Here is a 22,556-nt window from a genome sequence, read left to right as displayed (position 1 = left end):
AGTATTTAGTACTTTTGCACAATGATTTCACTTTTAACACTGTATCACTTTTTAATGTTAAGAGATAATTGTGCATTCATACATTTTAAGGAAATGAATTTCACATTTTCCCAATTAAATACAAATACAGTATAACTTCACTATTAGCTCAGTGAGGCTAAGGATCACGTTAGTCTTGTTTATTATTGTTTCTCCAGCCCAAACCACTTTGCCTAACCCTTACTAGACATTCAATAAATATTTGTTGAATGCGTGAGGGAATGGAGAATTTTGATTTCTGTCACCAAATCAGGTACTAGGATTTTTTTAATCATACTGTCCCATTGAAGAGAATGTAACTTCTTTACATCATGCATTCTTGCCCTCCTTCCTTCCAGCCTCATTGGAAGATGTTACTAAGGTTAATCCATTCATGAGTCTTTCCAGTTAGCACGCCAACATGTCCACATTTCTCCTATCTTCAAAAACAATAAAACACTTGCCCACTAGCTCCCTCTTTGTCTTGCTCCTCTTTATTGCCAAGCCTCTGAAAGAGTGGTGTATATTCAATATCTCTCTTTCCTGACTTCTGGTTCATGCCTCACTTCGATCTATCTTCTGTGGCTCCACTTTGGTATCAGACAGCCAGGGATTCGAATTTCAGCATTGCCTCTTAGTAGCTTTGTGACCATAGGCAGGTCACGTAACTTTTCTAAGCCCGATGGGACACACCTCAGAGGGCTGTCATGAAAATAATTTGAGATAATACATTTAGGGCACTTCCAAATTGCCTGGCACATAGTAAGTTTGTTATATTGTTGTTGTATGCCGTCGAGTCCATTCTGACTCATCGGACCCTGTAAGACAGAGTAGAACCGCCCCGTAGGGTTTCCTAGGCTGTAATCTTTATGGAAACAGATCACCAGGTCTTTTCTCCCATGGAGCAGCTGGTGGGTTTGTACTGCTGACCTTTTGATTAGCAGCTAAGCACTTAACCATTGGCAGGGCTCCTTCAGGTGTGCAATAGATAGTAGTTATTTTTCTTACTAATTGAAAGTGTAAAAGGACTTCAGAGATGAGATTGGTGTAAGCTTGAGAGGATTGTTTTGAATTCACCTAACAGCTCCTTCATTCTTTAGGTTAGGAAATTAGGGCCCAGAGAGGTTGATTAGTCAAAGAAACTTTCATGGATGAGGTGATATTTGAGTTGGATTTTGAAGGATGAAAACATTATCTTATATCTATTGAGTATTTACTGTGGGTCAGGGACAGTTCTAAATACTTTAAATGTATTAGTTTCCTAGGGCTGCTGTAACAAAATAAATTGGGTGGCTTTTAGGAACATAAATTTATTGGCTTACAGTTCTGGAGGCTAGGAGTTCAAAATCAGGGTTTAAGTCACGTTGATTGATTGCTTATGAGGGCTCTGAGGAAGAATCTGTTCCATGCTTCTCTCCTATTTTCTTGCAGTCCTTGGCTTGCAGCTATGTCACTCTGATTTTTGTCTCCATTGTCACATGGCTGTCTTCCCTTGTCTGTGTCTCTGTGCCTCTTCTCTTTCATAAGAACAGCACTCAGATTGGATTAGGATCCACACTGCTCCAGTATGATCTCATGTTGGCTTAACTGATAACATCTTCAAAGACCCTATTGGCTAACAAGGTCATGTTCACAGGTACCATGGGTCGGGACTTCAATATACCTTTTTGGGGGACACAATTCAATCCATTAGAACCTGGATTATTTTATTTAATCCTTAAAACATTCCTGTAAAGCAGGATTTTGGTAGCTAGAAGTAGGGAGCCAATCTGAAGAGAGAGAGGGAGAATGGAGAGAATGAAATGAATGAAAACCTGCAGGCAAGAAGAGACATGATGATTTTTTAAGACAGTGATGAGATTTACCAGGTCAGAGTGAAGGGACTGTCGTGGGAGGCCTTGACAACCACACCAAAGAATTTTGCCTTTTATTTAATGGGCAAAATAAAGAGAAATTATAAGTCTATGACTTGAGGAAGGGAGGATACAGAGTAGAAGTGGAAATTTAGGTACATTGATTTGGTGGCAGGCATTCTACCATAAAACCCTAAAGGGCACAGTCTGTTTGCTCATATCCCCAGAACCCACAGCATCTACAAGCCACTACTCGTTACTGTTAGTCACAGTTTCCTACAAAAACAAACAAACAAACAAACAAACAAATACTTAAAGAAAGGTTTATTGAAGGAATTAATGAATGAAAGATGAATTGGAGTGGAGGTTGTTTCTAGGTGTGAGTGATGAGAGCTTGGAGTATGTTTAAGACAGTGGGAATGGAAATACATAGAGTCAAAGCCTAGAAACATTTTCAAAGAAGAAATAATAGGACATAGGGATGGACATATTGGGCATAAACAAATATTTAGAGCCGTATTTCAGGTTTATTATATATAGCAAAATACAGTGTCAGTGTAGTTGCATTTGACACATACTCTATAAATTTTTTTTTAATGGAAATTTGGTATTTGAAACAGATATCACATTTCAAGGTGATGATATTGTAAGTAACTATTATCACCATAAAAACTTATGTCTCTTTACTTTCTACTCCTACTCCCTCTGCCCAAGTTCTTACCAGTTGTACCTCATACCTCATACTGAATGCTAGCCAAAATAAACCTTCGCATCCTCAGACATACCTGGCAGTTGCCTCCTCCCACTCTTTTGTTCATACAGTTGCTTCCTCCCATAAATACCCTTTCTTCTACCATTTCATTCCCATTTCCATTTGCCATCTTTCAAAACCAAATCGTATACCACCTTGTCTGTGATGTCTAATCAACCCAGCTGGAACCAACTGCTCCCTTTTCTGAACTCCTATAGCACTGCATTCAGTTAAATAGGTATCTCTTTACTAGTATCTTATTTGTATTCCCTAAACGATAGTACTGTGTATTGCCTGGGTATTCAATAAATATTTGTGGCATAAATTAAAGCTATTTTTAAATATTGCAAATCCCTTCCCAACCAAGAGTTTCCCTTTGAGGAAATGTTAGTTCAGCTTTGCACTAGTACATTTTTTTTTTTTTTGCAATGTTTAGAATTTCACATCACTTTGGTATATTTAGAAAAAGAGGCAACTGTAGGTTGGGAATAAAAAAGAAAGTTTAACTGAAAGTGCAAGGAATTGTTTCATGGGATAAGGGAAACAAACAAATAAACAAAAAAACTAAACCCATTGCTGTCAAGTTGATTCAGACTCATGGTGATCCTATGTGTGCAGAGTAGAACTACATTCTGTAAGGTTTTCAAGGCTGTGACCTTTCGGAAGCAGATCAACAGGCCTTTCTTTTGAGGCACTTCAGGGTAGGTTCAAACTACCAACCTTTCTGTTAGTAGTCGAGTGCTTAACCGTTTGCACCACCCAGGGACTCCCAGGATAAAGAAAGCTGAGGATTAAACCTGGACCTTTATTGCTACACTCCTTCCCCTTAGGAGAGAGGGAAGTGAACTGAATTCAAGAGGGGCTTGGGACTCCAGCCTTTGGGTCCTTGGGAACCCAGCAGGATCTAAGAGCTAAAAACCCAGTGCATTGAGAAGTTGGATGGAGAACCGATACAGAAAAAATCTCTCTCTTAGCAGGCATGTTATCTGCAGGGAAAAAACCAAAAAGCAGCTGAATTTGTAAGTATATCTCTAAACCTTCGTGGAGGGCAATTCTAGAGTTTTTAGAGACTTAGGAACTTAGACAATTATTTTAATGAAAGTGAAAGAAATTTATTCATTTCCTTGGCTCGCTCCTGACTTAAGTCCCCAATTTGTTCTATAAAGTCTTCCAATCATGACTTCTACTATTAGGATTTTCAGGGATCTAATATTCTAGGCTGGAGAGGAGTTTTCTACTAATTTCAACCAGTATTTTCAGAACTGTTAAACCTGGCTAAATAGGTTTAATATTCCATCCTTGGAAACCCTATGGGGGCAGTTCCACTCTGTCCCATAGGGTCTCTAAGTCAGAGCGAACTCAATGGCACATAACAACAACATTCCATACACAGTGGAGCTGGCAATTCTTGAGGCTCCCAGACTTTGACATGCTCTTGGGACTCTGAGCCTTTGCAGATGCTGCTTCCTCTGCCTAAGATACCTTTCTTCCCCTCGTGTTTTTTTTTTTTTTTTTTTTTTTTCTTTTGCAAGGTTAACCCATACTTATCCTACAAAATTTTACTCAGATATTATCTCCTCCAAAAGCCTTCCCTGACTGCTTTCATCAGAGCCACTCCCCACGGGTTGGGTGCCACTGCAGCCTATTCCACAATAGCCTTGGCGTTCATCATAACACTTACCACAGGGTGTGGCAATTGTCATTCACAGGTCTTTCTCCCCCGCTGTGCAAGCTCCTACAGGAGCCCTGTGGGTGCCAAGTATCAACAGCATACTTGGGAGGCAGTAAGCACTCCCTAAATGCTCATTGAATGAGTAAATGCAGTCTTGGTTTCAGGAACGTAGGTGAAAGTCCTTCTGCCTCACAGAGGTGAGTTGTCGTTTTAGAGTAATTTTGCAGAACTGCAATCTATGTCTCTCCTTGTCTTCGCCCCACTTCGTGGAGTGTAACTAAACCAACCTGGAAGATAGCAGTTTGCCTATATGCCGTAAGCTAATAACAGTTCATTCCAACCCAGCATTTAAGAACACTGATTATTTTACTACGTGGCCTCCAGGGGGAAAGCAGACTCAAAAAAAACACTTTTGCATCTTGGAGAACATTTGAAATTTTGCTGCCAAATGTATCAAATCCGCCCCAAAAACCTTTCTGATTTTAAAAATATTCCACTGGAAAGAGCTCTCTGGATACTCATTTTTGCAGTGTGGTGTAATATAAACCAAACGTCAGCCATCTATCACATTCATCTAACATTTCTTCTAATAATTCAGTTTTCTCCTATTTTGGGGGGGGGGGGGAGGCAGGAACACTACAGGTCTTTATACGATTCAATTTTATAAAGTTTTCAGAGAACAAGTGGTAAGAATAAGTGTGAGCCCGTGGCTATGTTGAAGCAGCATTTTCTTTCAGCACAAACAGAAAACCGTGAGCTGAATATAAAGAATATCCAAAAATCCACAACCGTCAAATCGATTCACACTCATAGAAACCCTATTAGGGCATAGTAGAACTGCCCTATAGGGTTTCCAAGGCTGTAAATCTTTAGGGAAGCAGACTACCACATCTTTCTCCCGCGGAGCGGCTGGTGGGTTCCAACCGCTGACGTTTAGGTTAGCAGCCGAGTACTTTAACCACCGCACCACCAGGGCTCCCTATATAAATAGACTCTAAAATTTTGAAGATCTTGCGTAAATTTTTTCCAGGAGATTAGTGTCCAATAATCATTCCCTTTGTTCTAATTACAATAAAAAAAAATGGGTAGATAAAATTCAAGATTTAAAAAAAAAAAACCTACGTGGGACAAGAGTGGGATGCCTAGCGTTTGTGTGAGCCCACTGGGTGGGAAACTGACCAATGATTTTATGGGGCGCCTGTCAAATAATATAACCCAAAGTTTCATTAGACGTAAAAATAATTGCTGGTACAAGTTTGCCCAGAGTAACCTTTTGCCCCTAATTAACGCGTGTCTTCTTGTTTTAAAGACGTAAAACGCTGGGATAATTAAGGTATGCAATCACCGATTTTAGCATCCGTGCGTATCACTTCTGGAACGCCTTTCAAAAATCCCCACCGAAAGTGGCTTGGGTATACCCCTGGGCCTCGCCCGCCCCTCGCGCCGCCGCAGGTAGGGAAGCGGCTCCGACGGCCGAGGCGGGGGCGCGGCGCCGGGCTGCTGGTATGACAGGTGCCCCGAGCCAGCCGTCCTGCAGCCGGCGCGCATTTCCCCGGACCAGGCCTACGGGCGCAGCCCGGGAGGGAGCGGGGCAAAAGCAGCCACCCGAATTTCTCTCCCCATTGCCTTCAGAAAGCCGGAGAGCGGGTGGAAGTAGTTTTTCTGCACCTTTTCCTCTCGGGAAGCAGCGATAGGAAGGAGCGAGCGTGAGAAAGTGAGCGTGTGCGCGAGACGGGGATGAGCACCCAGAACTCGGCGCGGGACGCCTGAGCGTCTCCACGCCGCTGGCTGTCCCGGCGCGCAGCGGCCGTGTCAGCTCCCGGGCCGAGGAGGGCGGGGGCCGCGAGCAGCGTGGCGCGGAGAGCGAGGCCGGCGGGAGCCGGGGGTTGGCGGGACGCGCGCTCCGTGCCGGCGCCGGTCTCGAGCCCGCGCTCCCCCCCCTCCCGCGTGCCCGCGCCGCTGCGCGATGCAGTGTGGGGAATGGCTGGGGTTGGCTGAAGAGCGCACAGTGGAGTTTTAATGTCCGCCATGTTGGCCATGGCGTATTGAAGAGAGCTAGAGAGACAGGAGCGGAGCGGCTCAGACTCCCACCCTCCCGGCTGGTGTTAGTGCCCGGACGGCGGGCTCTGCGCTCCGTCCCTCAAGTCCCCGGCAGCGGTAGGCGAGTGGGGACCGAACCCCCGGTTCTCCATGATCCCGCTGGCCGGGGCCGTTTCCCCAGAGCGGAGAGGTATCTGCTGCGCCTGAGATGAGTAAACTGTCGTTTCGGGCGCGGGCGCTAGACGCCTCGAAGCCGCTGCCGGTGTTCCGCTGTGAGGATCTGCCCGACCTGCACGAATACGCCTCGATAAACCGGGCCGTGCCGCAGATGCCCACCGGAATGGAGAAGGAAGAGGAGTCGGTACGTGTTAACTCCCCTGTCCGACCCACCGCCAGGCCCCGCTCCCTCTGCTGCCTGCGGCGGCGACGGAGCACCATAACCACACAAAATGGCCGCCATCTTCTCTTCCCCGCCGACGCTCAGTCGCCGGCCGGGCCCTTAGCCCGCCTTCCCCGGCCTCGACCCCCGGCCGCCGCGGCCCGGTAGGGCCTCTTCTCAGGCCACCCGCCGACACTGGCCACTTGCACCCAGGTCCCGCGGAGTTCGGGGGACCCGAAAGGCACAAAGGGGTCACGTGACGAAGCTGCCGGCAGCCATTTTGTGCTCTTTAGTTCTTGGGTTGGGCCTTATGCATCCGGAGAGGGGAACGGGCTGGGTGGCAGTGGGGTGCGGCGAACCGGCAGCCGGGGAGGACCTGCCTGCAGGCCTCTCCGCGGGCCGCTGGGTGGCGCTCTAGGGTCACCTGGGCCTTCGCGCTGCTGCTGGCGCCTGGGCGCGCAGGGTCTGAGCACCGTGGGGAATTTGGCTTCCCGGTGGCCTGGAAAGCTTGCTGGGTTAAGTCCATGCATCCCCCACATGGAGTCTCAGAAGTGCACGTGCTGTTGACTGCAGGTCTGTGAGGCTTCTTTTTATCCTCTCCCAGCAACGAAATGTCAAGGGTCTTGCACATTTGCCCTGATGACTTACTTTCACAGAAGATTTGACTTACTTGCAGTATCCTCTTTCTGGGACTTTTTCATCCGTCCATCTCCAGTGCTGGTTAGTCGGAGGGTAATAAACTCTCTGACTTTTTCTTGGATTTCTGAGAATATGTGGCAGATTTGTTTGGGGTACGTGGCTCTTCCAAAGCCTGTAACTTGGTTATTTATTTTTTCTGTAAAATAAGAGTTCGCCTGCTTTCTTATCTCTCAGCTTAGGGGGGGAAAGACTCAAAGTAAACGTTATAGATGTGAATTTCGAAAGAGGGTCATTTTTCATCCATAACTGATCTAAAGTCACTTCATTCACAGACATCTTAACATTAAAATGTTTAAGTTGGGTGGGTTTCAGCATTTTAAATGACTGTTTACAGCTAATAGACATTTTGTCATATCTGTGGCTTTACCTTGTTAATGGAAGTTGGGTTCAGACACACGGATAATAGAATCTCCTTCTCATTTCCCCCAGATCCTTGGCAATATAACTTGATGACTTCTAATCCTAAGGAATTGCATACCTTGGTTTTCAGGTACAGCCATTTAAACAGGGTGCAGTGTATTGACAGTTCAAAGAAGTCAAGGAGTCGCGTGGATTTGTGTGCTACAATTTTGTTGTGGAAAATTGTAATGCCTCTATTTGGTACTGTAAGAATTTCAAATGTAGTAATTATGCTCTGTTAATGTTTTTGAAAATAAAACTGTTTAAACTGTTTGGGTTGTTTAACCTTTTAAAGTAAAATAGTGGCAGTTGAATGTTACTTTCGGTAGTGTCTTAAATCTCACTTTAAAGATAAACTGAGCGCTAAGTGTATGTAGTAGTTGAGATTGTCTAGTGCAGTACTGACTTTCAGCACCTTATTTATGAGACAGTACCTCTTTTTTTTTTTTTTTTTTGCTTGTATCAACTCCAGTAGAATGGTGCCGTTTGTTTATTTTTAAATAAGTGATTTGTTTTTAAAAATTAAAGTACTTGTGACTGCAGAATCTTGTCTTTTGGTTTTATTTTTGTTTCTGTTTATAAGTTTTACAGATAATATTCTGAGGTTGGGGTGTTGGTGTTACACTGTCTTGGAAATTAATTTGTAGCTCTTGTTTTGCAGCCAAGGGGAGAGCCTCAATTAAAGCAAGGTAGCACTACAGTACACTTCAGAAATTTAGTTAACTCTTGTTTCTGTGAATACTTTGGCCAGTCCCAAGAGCTACAACCTAAAATCAGAGCCAAGCTTAACTGAAGCATCAGTGCTTGTTAAATTTACAGATAATTTTTGTCCACTGAAATATTTTTGACATTTTATAGTGCAGTAGATATCATTCCCTGGTGGCATAGTGATTAAGAGCTTGGCTGCTAACCGAAAGGTCGACAGTTCAAATCCACCAGCCACTCCTGGGAAACCCTATAGGGCAGTTCTTCTCTATCCTGTAGGGTTGCTGTGAGTCGAAATCGACTCGATTTGACAGCACACAACAATAACAAGGTATTTTTTGCTTTACAGTACCCTTTTCATCATCTGTTAGAATTTGTTTCACTTTACATGCAATCGAAAACTATGAGCAGTGAAGCGGGTTGTTGTTAGGTGCTGTCAAGTTGGTTCCAACTCATAGCTACAGAACGTACAACAGAACCACTGCCTGGTCCTGTGCCACCCTCACAGTTGTTGCTGTGTTTGAGCCCATTGTTGCAGCCACTGTGTCAGTTCATCTTGTTGAGGATTTTTCTCTTTTTTGTTCATCCTCTGCCAAGCATGATATCCTTCTCCAGGGACTCGTCCCTCCTGATAACATGTCCAAAGTACATGAGACGAAGTCTCACCATCTTCGATTTTAAGGCATATCCTGGCTGCACTTCTTCCAAAACAGAGTTGTTCATTCTTCTGGCAGTCCATGGTATATTCAATATTCTTCACTAACACCAAAATTAAAATGCATCAATTCTTTTTCAGTTTTTCTTACAACGTTGTCCAGCTTTTACTTGCATGTAAGGTGATTGAAAATACTATGGCTTGGGTCAGGCACACCTTAGTCCTCAAAGTGACGTCTTTGCTTTTTAAAACTTCAAAGAGGTCTTTTGCAGCAGATTTGCCCAGTGCAGTGTGTTGTTTGATTTCTTGACTGCTGTTTCCATGGGCGTTGATTATAGATCCAAGTAAAATGAAATCCTTGACAACTTTAATATTTTTTCCATTTATCACAATCTTGTTTATTGGTCCAGTTTGTCATACTGTGGTGGTTGCATGTTGCTGTGATGCTGAAAGCTTTTCCACTGATATTTCGAATACCAGGAGAGTCACCAATGGTGGACAGGTTTCAGCTGAGCTTCCAGAGTAAGACAGACTGGGAAGAAGGACCCAGCAATCTATTCTAAAAAAATTGGCTACTGAAAACCTTATGAATAGCAGTGGAACATTGTCTGATATAGTGCCAGAAGATGAGCCCCTCAGGTTGAAAGGCACTCAGAATACGACTGGGGAAGAGCTGCTTCCTCAAAGTAGAAGGTGAAGCATAGATCTCAAAATAGATACTGAACTTAATAGAAGAATGTAAAAAGTACCAGATAGACAAGTTGCTCTGCAGTCCTGTGGTTCATGCTAGTAGTGATCGGCCATATAAATCATAATATAATATTGAAAGCGTGTTATACAATATGGGGAAAATGTATCCTAAGTATAAATAAAGATAATTGAATTCTGAGTTACTCTGAGAAAAACAAACATTTTGATAATTTACTGAAGGATTTTGTATTATAAAGAAGAGGGGTTAAGACCAGCTTCTGCCATTGGACTGACACATTAGTTACGCTGTTTCTTAGGTTCCAGTGACCTAGAACCTGAACTTAGAAAAAGTATATAATCCTATGTTGGTTGTGAAAGATGGGGCAGATTTAGATTAGGACAGTTTATTATATACCACCTCATTAATAAAGCATTTCATGATCACAGTGTATCTGAAACATTGTCATGGAAATATGCCTAGTAATCGTTAACATTTTGTTTCTGTGGTAAATTGATAGAAATCTAGGTCTTAACACTGAAAAAATAACACTTAATGTACTTCCATTTAACCCATTTTAATAATAGTATAAGCTGAACACGCTGGCCTAATTAGCCATGCTTCTTAATTTTAAAGAATACCTTTAAGTAGCAGTCCCCTACTCCCCCCACCCCCCACCGAATTTGGAGGTAAAAAAATGTTACTCAACTTTAGAACTCAGTTATTTGTCAGTTTTTTGTTTTGATTACTGTAGTAGGATCGAAAAACAACTAAATTGTAGGGGTTAGGGATTAAAAGTCTGAATTGTGGAATGTAATGTGTTGTAACTTGCTAAATCAATAACGAATGATGGAAGCTTTGTATTTGCTGAATTAAAGAAGTCATTTTCAAGGCGTAGGGAAGCGATAGACTCTAAATTCTAAATATGAGATAAATGAGTCCCTTTTGGGCTTAAAAAATGATAAATTAGACCCAGATCAGGGTAGGAGAAGGTAAGGGGGGAAGATGTTGCCTCAGTAAGTTTAAGTTCAGTAGCACAGCATCACATTTAATTGAAAGGGTAACTTATAAAAAATACTTTCAAGTGTTTTTATTAACATTAATTTATTCTCGTTAAAGTTGGAATTTTATATTGTTACAATTCTTTATGCATACTTCTCATTTGAGGATAGATATTCTGAAAAAGTCGGTTTTAAAGTGATATTTAGCAAATTGGAGGTAGTTGGCTCCGATAGTTTTAACTTTTCATTGGGATGTCTAGGGTGTGTGGCTCCATTTAAAGAGTTGGAGATGTAACCTTTCTTCTACTGTTACCTGGATTGGTTTGGGTAGGATATTTGATGTAAATAAGATGCTCTCACATTAGTAGTACCGCACAGAGCCACCTTTGAGATTTTAGGTCTAACCGTCATCATCCAACACCTTTCTTTAACAAGGCACAGGAAAGCAATAGACTCTCAATTCTAAATAAGTCCTTTGGTCCAACACCAGACAAAACAGTCTCCTACCATTTCTGTCTTAAAACTGCATCCTTCTGGCCCAGGATTACAGTGTTATTGAGGCCAAGTTAAGGACCATTTATAAAGTGGCCAGGTGTTTTTTGTTTGGTTTTTAATTAGACTTTGGGAACATCTAGTTAAATTGAAATACTGTACATATCCTGAAATGAGAAGAAATAGTTAAGTACTAACATTTTCAAAACTTTTTGTAAAGTAATCTTTAGTTGTGCTATTTTATGAAATAAGACTGAATTATTTTAAATAAGTTTAAAAGTTTATCATTTTTTAAAAAAGAAATCCAAGAATTTCCCTCCCCGCCGCTTTTACTGTTTTGCAAACTAAAATTTTTAGCCTTTCTGTCTGGAGCTATAAAAATCAATCTAGATTTCTCTAGTCCGCCCACTGTCTTCAAAGTGAAGAGAAGTATGTGAAATCTCAATTATAGTAGAAGCAAAGTTTAGTTTTTACAGCTAGTTTGACTTAGAATGAGTAGAGAATATTTTAGATTTTTGTATTAAATAGGAAACAATCTAGATAAAATCAAAGATAATTAAGAAGCAGTAATAAAATCCAATTTCAGCTTTCCACCCTGCCCAAGATATTTTAGAATACTAGTTTCTAAGCTGAGCTCTTCGGGGTACATGGAAATGATTCTGAAAGTTGATGAATTTCTGCAGTGTGCATATAAAATTCGGTGATGTTGTATTTTTTTAGGGAGAAGTTCATATTTGTCATCAACTTCTCAAAGGTATTGTAATGGGCCAGGGCAGAAAGCTGAGGGTTATGATTTACTGTCCTAGAGATTTCAAAATGAGTCATTTTGGTTTTATCTCACTATAAACCGAAAACCAAACCCGTTGCCATTGAGTTGATTTTGACTCATAGCGATCCTATCGGACAGAGTAGAACTGCCCCATAGGGTTTCCAAAGCTGTAATCTTTACAGAAGCAGATGGCCACATCTTTCTCCTGCAGCGTGGCTGGTGGATTTGAACTGCTAACCTTTTGTTTAGCAGCCCAGCGCTTAACCACTTTGCCACCAGGCCTCCTTGTCTCAGTGTGGCAGTTTATTAAACAGACTTAATAGGGGGAGGTGAGGAGCACTGGTAGTCCAGTGGTTAAGCGCTGGACTGCTAACCAAAAGGTTTATGGTTCAAACCCACCAGCCACTCTGCAGGAGAAAGATGTGGCAGTCTGCTTCTGTAAAGATTAGTCTTGGAAACCCTATGGGGCAGTTCTCATCTGTCCTGTAGTGTTCCTATGAGTTGGAGTTGACTTGATGGCAATGGTTTTTTTTTTTTTTTTCTTTTTTTAAATAGGAGGAGGATAATTGAAAAATTAAAGGATGTAAGCAACCCAGGAAGAGAGTGAGGACTCTTAACTACAAAAGGAATCTTGAAAACTTAAGTGCCTGGATGCCTAAAATGTTAGTGTTAACTTTTGTTTTAGTGATAATTTAGTTTTGTATTTGATACTCAGTTTGATATTTAAAATTTTGGATTAGTACCACTTACTTAGACCCCATTTTCTTATTAAATAATAAAATAATAATAAAAACCAATGGTCTTATGTATCTAATGTATAAGAAGTGGGTGCTTTGTAATTAACAACAGTGGAATTAGTGCTGGACTACCTTTTGTTTCCGTTGATATGGGGTGGCTTACATTTTGTAAACAAGGGTTAAAAAGCCATGCTTAAAGGTTCATGAATTTGTGAATAGGATTAAATATTAAACCAACCACTTCCAGTATTTTGTTAAAAATGAACTGGGTTTTAGTTTTATGTTTTGCTTTCTACTATATCATAGCATTTAGTAGTAGTGATGGTAAAGATTCCTGGGTGGGGCAAATGGTTAAACACTCAACTACTAGCCAAAAGGTTGGCGGTTCGAACTCACTAAGGCACCTCAGAAGACAGGCCTAGTGATCTGCTTCTGAGGGTTACACCCTTGAAAACCTGTGGAGCAGTTCTACTCTGCACACATGGGGTTGCCATGACTCAGAATTGATTCGGTGGCAACTAACAACAGCAATGCTAAAGTAACAGATACGAAGCCATATATATAAATATAAGACCATGTTTTTAAGCACTTATTAGTAATGGCAAGAGTTTAGTTTGTGTATATAAAGGTGTGGCTTCTGGCTGCATTTGTGACTCAATTTTCCAGAACAGGGCATTTAATTGTTACAAGAAGTTGGTTAAAACAGTAAGTTCAAAGCAGAGGGTGGCATTTTAAAAGGAACAGTAATAATGTGGAATGATAGTATAGTTTGTGATTCTGCTTCTTAGAAGAGAACCCACAAGGAAGAGCTAGAGTATATTCTTAAAAGTAAACTTTCCTAAAGTGTGACTTATAGGAGAAATCAGTGAGAAAGCAATTAAGTGTTTAAAACAATTTGCTAGAACTGCTTTCAGTTACTTGAAGTCTGTTGTTTTCAGCACATTTATAAATTGTGGCAAATCTTATGTTTGTTAATTTAAAGCTTGTGATTATTGGTAATGATTTTGTGCTATCAGAGTATTTTAAACATAGTGGAAAACCAACTTTGCACCTTTAAATACATGAAGTGGATTTCATTCACCAGCCCCACTGTAGTGGGTGGATTAAAACCAAAAACAATTCGTACTGAATAGATCTACTTTGACTATATGATTTGTTGCATTGATGAATAGGGATGTAATCAGTTCTTTGAAAGATAGAGCTCCTCTTCAGTTATTCACTGTAATAGAGGTTATCTTTAAGAAGTCTGGCTCAGCTTTGGATATACATTGTAACATAGATTGCTGAATTTTGCAACATACTATTAAAGCAAATTTTGGTTGAATTTCCCTCAGTATAGGGAGTACTGCGTAGCTGAACAGAAAATAGGAAGTGGCTTCAGAGTGAATCCAGCTGCAGAAAATGTGTTGTGGGTGATTTAATATAGGTTCAGATCTTTTTGTATATTGGGATGCATTGATAATTTGGAATCACAAATAACAGTTGTATTTTCTCTGAGAAAATGTACCTTGGCTTTGTGGCCTTCAAGAAGTCACTCAGCCACCCTGAATGCGCTTATTCTCTTCATGTGTTAAACAGTAACGGTCTTCTAACCTACCTTAAAGGGTAGCTCTAAGGAGGAAGGCGATGTATGTACAAATGCCATACAGGTGTATTTATTACCAAACAATAGTTGAATGTTTAGAATGGCCTTGCTTATTTGTTAATGCTCAAAAGTACTTACATTTCATACAATCCTTTGTATTTGGGATGTTTTCTATTCTTAAAGAGTTGCATGATATAATTGTGGAAAATGGTGTCTTTAAATTTAGGTAATTATTAATTTGGAAAAGCATCAAACTAGGAGTTAATAGACCTAAATCCTAATCCAGCCTGTGACTGTGTGTGTGTGGGTGTGTGCATGCACATGTGTGCACACATCCAGGTTTTCTTAACTGTAAAATGAAGAGGTGGTTGTTAGGTGCAGTTGAGTCTGTTTCGATTCATGGTGACCCCATGTGACGGTAGAACTGTTCCCGTAGGGTTTTCTAGGCTGTAATCTTTACAGGTGCAGACTGCCATGTCTTTCTCCCACGGAGTGGCTGGTAGGTTCAAACTGCCAACCTTTATATTAACAGCTGTGCACTTAATCATTGTGCTACCAAAACAAAACAAAAACCAAGCCTGTTGCTATCGAGTCAGTTCCGACTCATGGCGACCCTATAGGACAGAACTGCCCCATAGGGTTTCCAAGGAGCAGCTGGTGTAGTTGAACTGCCGACCTTTTGATTAGCAGCTGAGCTCTTAACCAACACGCCACGAGGGCTTCTTAAAATGAAGAGATAGGCCTAAGTTATTTTCATAGTGTAATGAGTATATTGTATTACCGGTATGTTTAAATACTGTTTCCAAATGTATTTTGTATGTTTCTAGAGCCATTAAATCTTGAATTAATGAATGACTTGATTTGCATGCTGTACAAACATAGTTTACACAGAAGTAAAAGTAGCTTGGGTGCATGGATAATTGGTTCCAGTTTATTCTGGCAAGGCTCAAGATGAGCCAAGTTCTAAAGAACTTAAAGGATATAAAATGGGTGAAGTAGAGAATGTTTTTATTATTATGAGAATTTGAGATTAAAGCCAAAATTGTGTAGTGATGGCTACAAATAATACATATTTTACCAGTAAGGTAATAGAGCCTGAAGGTAGAACAGAATATATAAAGTTTGAAACAAGAATTTGATCATTGTTCAAATAACCAAGTAGAGATTTTTGAAATGAGGTACATTATATAAAGACTGAGGAAATATAGATAAATCAATTTTTTACTCATTTTTGCAGCAAATATTTGTTGTACATTTGCTGTGAACCAGGGATTGTTAGAAGCCCTGTGGGTACAACAGTAAACAAGACAAAGTTCTTTTTTTTCATGAATCTTACATTCTAGAATGTAGGTTCTGTGAGGGTAGAAATTTTTGTCTACTTTGTTCACTCATGTGTCTTCAGCACCTGAAATAGTTCCCGGCACGTAGTAAGTGTTCAATATTTGTTTAATTGAATGATTGGATTCTAACGGGAGGAGACAGAAAAAAAAAATTGAATAAAAGTAGTAATATAACATGACTTTTATGTGGCAGTGGAACAAGGTAAGAGAATTTCAAATGGAAGGAGGAGGATAGAGTTTTCTTTGGATAGATGGTCAAGGAAGACATCTCTGAGAAGAGGACATTTGACCTGAAACTTAAATGATGGGCATGAGCCAGCCCTGTGAAGATCTGGATGAAGAATATTCCAGACAGAGGAACCTACAGGTGCAGAGGGCTTGAGGTACTAACAGAAGCAAGGCCAGTATGACTAGAACAAAGTGAACAAGGGGTTGAGTAGTACAAGATGAGGACTCAGAGGTAGTCAGGAGATCCAGGTCATTGAAATGAAATAAGCCATCGGAGAGTTTCAGGCAAGGTAGTTACATGATCTGAGTTAGATTTTTTCAAGATTATTCTGGCTACTGTGTGGAGAAAGAGTTGTGTGAAGCAAGAGTGAGAGTTGATGGTGCCTTTGACCAGGGTGGTGATAGTGGAGCCAGAGAGAAATGGATGGTTTTGACGTATATTTTGAATGTATCACCAACAGAACTTGCTGATGGATTTGAATGTACCGAATGGGGAGGAAGAATCAAGGATAAGCCCCGATTTTTAACTTGAACAGCTGGATAGATAGTTGATTGGGCCATTTACGGAAGTAGGGAAAATTGGGAGGGGGAAACGGAAAGGGAGAACTTACTCAGGTCAAAATGCCTCTTTCTCAGATTTAATTGGATATGTGATAGAATGTATTGCTGGAAGCGTAATATTTGAAAGTAATGGGCTAGTACTATAAAATTGGGTGTCTGTGGCATGTAGATGGTATTTAAAGCTGTGCCCTGGGGCTCCGGTAGAGGAGGAGCTATTAGCTTGGGAAGGAAAGGTAGGAACAAGATGAGGGTAAAAGTGTCCCAAGAGGGAAGGAAATTGCTTAACCATGTCCACTGAGAGAACAAGATGAGTAAGAAGAAATGACCATTTAATTTGATAAGATATTGATCAGATACATGCCATTGGCCTGTTTTGGTATAGTGGTAGGAAGGAAAGTCCAGTTAGTATAGAAAAAATAATGGAAGATGGAAAAAGGAGACATAACACGTGTAGACAACTCTTTGGAATAGCTCTGCCATGAAAGGAAGAAGAATAGGGCAGTAGCTAGAGGGGGCTGTGGGATCAACAAATAATTTCTTTGAAAAATGAAAATTGGGGAATTTCAGCGGATAAACAGATGAGGGAAATAAACGAAAGTGAGCCCTATGATTGCCTCAGTTTACTGCCTAGAGTGAGTTTCCAGGCTGCAGCACAGGGAGGAAGAATCCCAGATAGAGCCTGGCAGCCTCATTGAGTTGAAGATACAAAAGTTAAGAATTTTGAGAGGCCAAACTGGTAGAGCTCAGGGCAGAGTACCAGAACTGCACAGAAAAAGCTTCAAAGATCTACAGAGGGGTCTCCTTGAGTCTGTAGCTGAACACTGATGTGAGAACGTGTGTGCAGAACTACCAAGGCTGGGAGAAGAAGCAACTGGACTGAAGTAGGGGAGTAGGAGAAACAGTTTTGGGACCTTACAAAAGACTAGGAATGTTGCATCCTCACTAGCCAGGAGTGGAAAGGCCTCCAGATACATAAGGCATCAGGTAGAGTTCTCAGAAGAGTTAATGCTTCAGTAGTGGGGCTAGATTAAAGACTCTTCTGGACTCACCTTAACAAAGATTAGAATCTAGCCTCAAAAGGATCAAACTAATTTTAAGTTACTTAACTGTGTCTCAGAACAAAGCCCACAAATACTTAAAGGAATACTTAAAGATCCTACAGTATAAACTCAAAGTGTATTTGGCATCAAATCAAAAATTACTAGCATGCCAAAAAAAGCTGGAAAATACGACCCCTAACTTGCTGGGGGCTGTCGAGTAATTTCCAACTCATAGCAACTCTGTACAATAGAACAAAACACTGCCCAGTCCTACATCATCCTCACAATCTTTGCTATGGTTGAGCCCATAACTAGGGTGGATGAGGGGAATCAACAGAAAGAGACCTAGAAATGACCAAGATAATAGCTGTTTTAACATTTTTGTCTACTAATTCTATCATAAAAGTTACTAGAACTGGTATACTACTTGGAATAATCTCATTAGAAGAGGATGAAATTGATCCAGGAAAGACAAATAATTTTTTAGATGTTAAGACCTTAGTAGGAGAGAGGATGGGATCTTGAGCACAAAGGGACAGGTTGGTTACTAATTAGAGCAAGAATACTTTTTCTATTTTAAAAGTAAGGAAAGATGAGAACGGATGCAGGTCATTTGGTTGCATTGGTGATGGGAAGATAAGGTAGTTTTATTCTATGACTCTATTTTGTCTATGAAGTATGAGGTGAGGTCATCACCTGAGAGTGAGGTGGGAGGGACCAACCATAAGAGACCAAGGTATGTATGAGAAAGGTAACTTACTAGAGAAATAAATTAGGATTGATGGACTTGCTGAGGGTCCAGTATTTGTGATTATTTAAAACGAGACCAGGCAGCTCACTTGGGCAGTTGAATGCAGTGACATTAGTTGAATTAAAGCACAAAGTAGGTAGATAGTATGGTTTATCTAGGAGGATTTCTGGTGGTGAAAGGTTAAGTGCTCAGCTACTAACTGAAAGATTGCCCATTCCAGCCCACCCAGCGGCTCTGAGGGAGAAAAACCTTATGACCTGCTTCTACAAAGATTACAGCAAAGAAAACCCCATGAGGCAGTGCTACTCTGGTCACATGGGGTCTCTGTGAGTTAGAATCACTGGACGGCACACAACATCATCATCATCCAAGGTTGAGATTTTCCCAAAAAATACAAAGGAGGAAGAGAAAAATGAGGGAATTAAAACTGTGAGGTGTAGATTGTTGTGTTAGATTTTGGAGGTGTCACAGTTATTAGTGAAGGCAAGCTCTAGGGTTTAACAGAAGTGGTAACTGAAGTGGAATAGAGGAAAAGATCAGTGTGGGTGTGGGGGCATGATATTAGATGTATAGTCCATATAGATATTGTCGTTACTGATGGCGGAAGTGTAGTAGTGGAGAGGAAGATGGTGAGCTCTGTGACTACGAGCAACTGAGTGTATATGACAGTTACGGGGAAAGTGATGGTATGGACCTTTGAGGGGTTTTGTTTTTTGAAAGAACAACAAAGAAGAAATGGTATAGAACTGGCAATGGGAAACAAGGAGGGTGAACCCTGACCCCATCTATAAGTGTGTGTAATATGGGAAAATAAGCAGCTGCTTGAAATGGTTGCAGGTAGTACTGTTTCCAGAAGACACAGCTAGGCTTTTTTTATGGCAGGATGATGAAGGGAACAGTGAAAGAATTTGAGAATATAGAAAAGGGCTTACTGATAGATCTTTATTCCAGAGAACAGAATATATGAGTTTGGGAAGGTGGAGAAGGGTAGAAGATTGGGTCACATTAGGAGATAATTGAGAGCAGAATGGTGGTTAAGAGCCAAGGTGATGCTGTTAAGTCTTGAACTCTGTTGGTAATGGATAAGAAGAATGATGGGATTTATCCAGCCAATCTCAGATGAACCAACAGTTGAAAATCCCTTACTAGATATTCTTAACTACTACTGTATAGGTGCATTCCTGCAGCTAATGATAGTGTGATAACTTGAAGGAGGAGGGGCAGCCCCTCGTAGGTGGAGACTGGTGGCTAGATGAAGACTAAGGAGTATCTGTCACTCCATTTGCACAGTTGTGTAAATATTTTTATATAAAGATTTTTGTAAACTTTTTCATGACCCAGTAAATGGACCTTTCAAGATTTGTTATTGAATATCTGAGACCTCTCCTTTCTTCAGTTGTTCTCAACAGGAGTTGTACTATGCCCCCACCCTGAGGACATTCTGGAAATTTGTGGGGTGCTTTTGGTTGTCACAACTACTGGGGGATGCTGTTGACATTTATTGGGACAGGTCTAGGAATAGTATGAATCCTACCATGCAAAAGATAATCTCACAAAACAAAGAATTGTCCATGTGACTTGACTATCCCTTAGAACATTCCTGTAGGTGAAAATTTTGTTTCTCGTTATCTGAGTCTAGGACTCAATTCCATCTTACATGTGAAGTATTTTTTGTAGTTTTGATGTATACTAAGTTTCCCAGGAATGCAGCTCATGTATAAACTATGGGGATGTTGTACTTTATTTTGTCCAGAACTTTTTTAGGAGTTGTTAACCATTTTGGGAATCACTCCATCAGCATCAACACCATTTGTGATATTGAGTCGATAGTACTGCTCAGCTGTATCATGTCTATTTTTTTAGCTACTGCATTCACAATGATTCTCTGTAGACGTATGAGCACCTGTGATTACTTCATTTTGTCTTACTGGGTAGACAGACCCAGATGACTATGTATTGAAATATGTATGTTACTAAAAATTGCTTTCTTTTTATTTCTTGTTTGTTTTCCAGTTAAGTCATTGGATTAATTATTTGAAAAATGTGTTTAACCATAATAGTGAAGGAATTTCAAGAGAGAGAGCATTGGGTCTGATAGGTTTGAGAGCAGCTGCCTTGGCTGGGTTTAAAACATGAGCTGTGGAGTTAGGTTTTGATTAAAGTTCTGGTTGTGCCGCTTACCACAAGTTTCTTAATATGTGGTTAAGAATTAAATGAGGTAAAGTGTATATAGCATAATGCCTTGCACACAGTAAGTGCTCAGATCTTTCTTAACTTACTATTTTAGTTTTTAGTCCTTAAAGGATGGAAATGTGTGTGTGTGTGTTTTAGGTAGGTTAAACAATTTTCAACAGATTTTCATCATAGCTGTTTTGTTATGGAGTGTGTCATGGATTGAATTGTGTCCCCCAGAAACTTCTGTCAATTTGGCTAGATCATGATTCCCAGTGTTGTGTGATTGTCCACCATTTCGTTATCTGATGTGATTTTCCTATGTGTTATAAATCCTATTTCTGTGATGTTAATGAGATGGGATTAGCAGCAGTTATTCAATCTGCAAGATTAATCTACAGTTTAAGCCAATCTCTTTTGAGATATAAAAGAGAGAAGCAAGCAGAGAGACAGGGAGACCTCATACCACCAAGAAAGCAACACTGGGAGCAGAGCTGATCCTTTGGACCTGAGGTTTCTGCGCTGAGAAGCTCCTAGACCAGGGAAAGATTGATGACAAGGACCTTCCCCCAGAGCCGACACAGAGAGAAAACCCTCCCCTGGAGATGGCACCCTGAATTCGGACTTCTAGCCTCCTAAACTGTGAGAGAATAAAATTTTGTTTGTTAAAACCATCCACTTGTATTTCTGTTATAGCAGCACTGGTTGACCAAGACATAATTTGGTACCGGGATTGGGGTGCTGCTCTAACAGATACCTAAAATGTGGAAGCAATTGTGAAACTGTGAATGGATAGCGGACTCAGAAGGAATGAGGAGAGCTGTTACACAGGAGACGGCAAGAAGTGGCAGAGAACTGGCGGCACCAGCAGAACTGGTAGACCAGAGCAAGACAGCACTGCTGGAGCCGACCCAAAGAGCAAGAGAGCTGAGTGCCTTTGTGCAGGAGGCTTCCTGGCAGAGTAGGGTACCTCTGGGTGTTTATCGGCAGAGCTAGGCTCGTCGACCCATGAAGCAAGAGAGCTGAGTGCCTTCGGCTGAAGTTCACTGGCAGAGTAGGATGCCTCTAGGCGCTTACTGGTGGAGCTACAAAACTTTGGAACACTTGCGTGAGCATGGCACACATGGGCAGTGAGGCCCAAGGGGCAGAGAGGCCAAGGAACCAGGAAACAGAAGAGACAAGGAACACAGGAAGCAGAGCTCCCTCGTCTCAAAGGGTATGGCCACGACCTCTGGGGTCTCAAAGGGTGGAGCCATGGCCTCTGGTGTTTCTAAGAGTGGAGTTGCCACTCAGATGGACTAGGAGAATGGTGCTTCTGAAGCTGAGGGAGCAGAGTTGCTATTCCATTGGGCCTAGAAGGTGGAGCTGAAGCCCAGGGCCGAGGGGGCCTCCACTTAGAATCCGGAGAGTGTGGCCAATAATCAGAGTCTGGAGGGCAGGGCTCTTGTGTAAATGGTCTCAGAGAACAGGATTATTTTCAAGCCTTGAGGGCTAATGTAATGTGTTCTGCTGATTTGCTGGGTTCCTCTTATACCTTCTTTCTCTCCAGTTTCTCTCATTTGTAATGGAAATGTCTAGCTTGTGCCTGTTACCATTGTACTTTGGAAGCAGATAACTTGTATTCTGGATTTCACAGATGAAGAGGAATTTTTTGGATTTTGGACTTGGAGTTAAGACTTTTGTTATTGCTATGATATGATCGGGTGAATATGTTTTTTAAACAAGAATTTTTGAGGGCCAAAGGGTAGAATATCATGGATTGAATTATGTCCCCCAAGAATATCTGTCAACTTGGCTAGGTCATGATTCCCAGTATTGTGTGATTGTCCTCCATTTTTTCATCTGATGTGATTTTCCTATATGTTGTAAATCCGGTTTCTGTGATGTTAATGAGATGAGATTAGCGGCAGTTGTGTAGACTTCATCTACAAGATTAATCTACAATTTAAGGCAGCCTCTTTTGAGATATAAAAGAGAAGCAAGCAGAGAGACAGGGGGACCTCATACCACCCAGAAAGCAA

The 22,556-nt window shown here is 41.1% G+C and overlaps 1 protein-coding gene across 9 annotated transcripts in view; it reads left to right on the top strand.

Moving 5' to 3' along the window:
- EPC1 (enhancer of polycomb homolog 1) overlaps positions 1–22,556 on the top strand; it is a 100,283-nt gene that overhangs the window by 22,349 nt on the left and 55,378 nt on the right. For 3 of the 9 annotated variants that reach the window (XM_004387843.2, XM_023741935.1, XM_023741933.1), the window contains exon 1: positions 6,223–6,695. The exons of 2 other annotated variants lie outside the window; for them this stretch is intronic. In XM_004387843.2, the coding sequence (XP_004387900.1) occupies positions 6,543–6,695 (153 nt within the window). In that variant the 5' untranslated portion in view covers positions 6,223–6,542. Of the gene's footprint in view, positions 1–6,219; positions 6,696–12,676; positions 12,784–22,556 lie in introns of those variants that run through there. 4 more of the 9 variants (XM_023741938.1, XM_023741937.1, XM_023741934.1 and 1 more) reach the window with 4 other exon arrangements.

This window comes from Trichechus manatus, unplaced genomic scaffold (genome assembly GCF_000243295.1).
Source record: "Trichechus manatus latirostris isolate Lorelei unplaced genomic scaffold, TriManLat1.0 scaffold00195, whole genome shotgun sequence".
Taxonomy (NCBI): Eukaryota; Metazoa; Chordata; class Mammalia; order Sirenia; family Trichechidae; genus Trichechus; species Trichechus manatus.
Note: the sequence above shows the minus strand (reverse complement) of the source record. Positions and strands in the feature narration are given on the sequence as shown.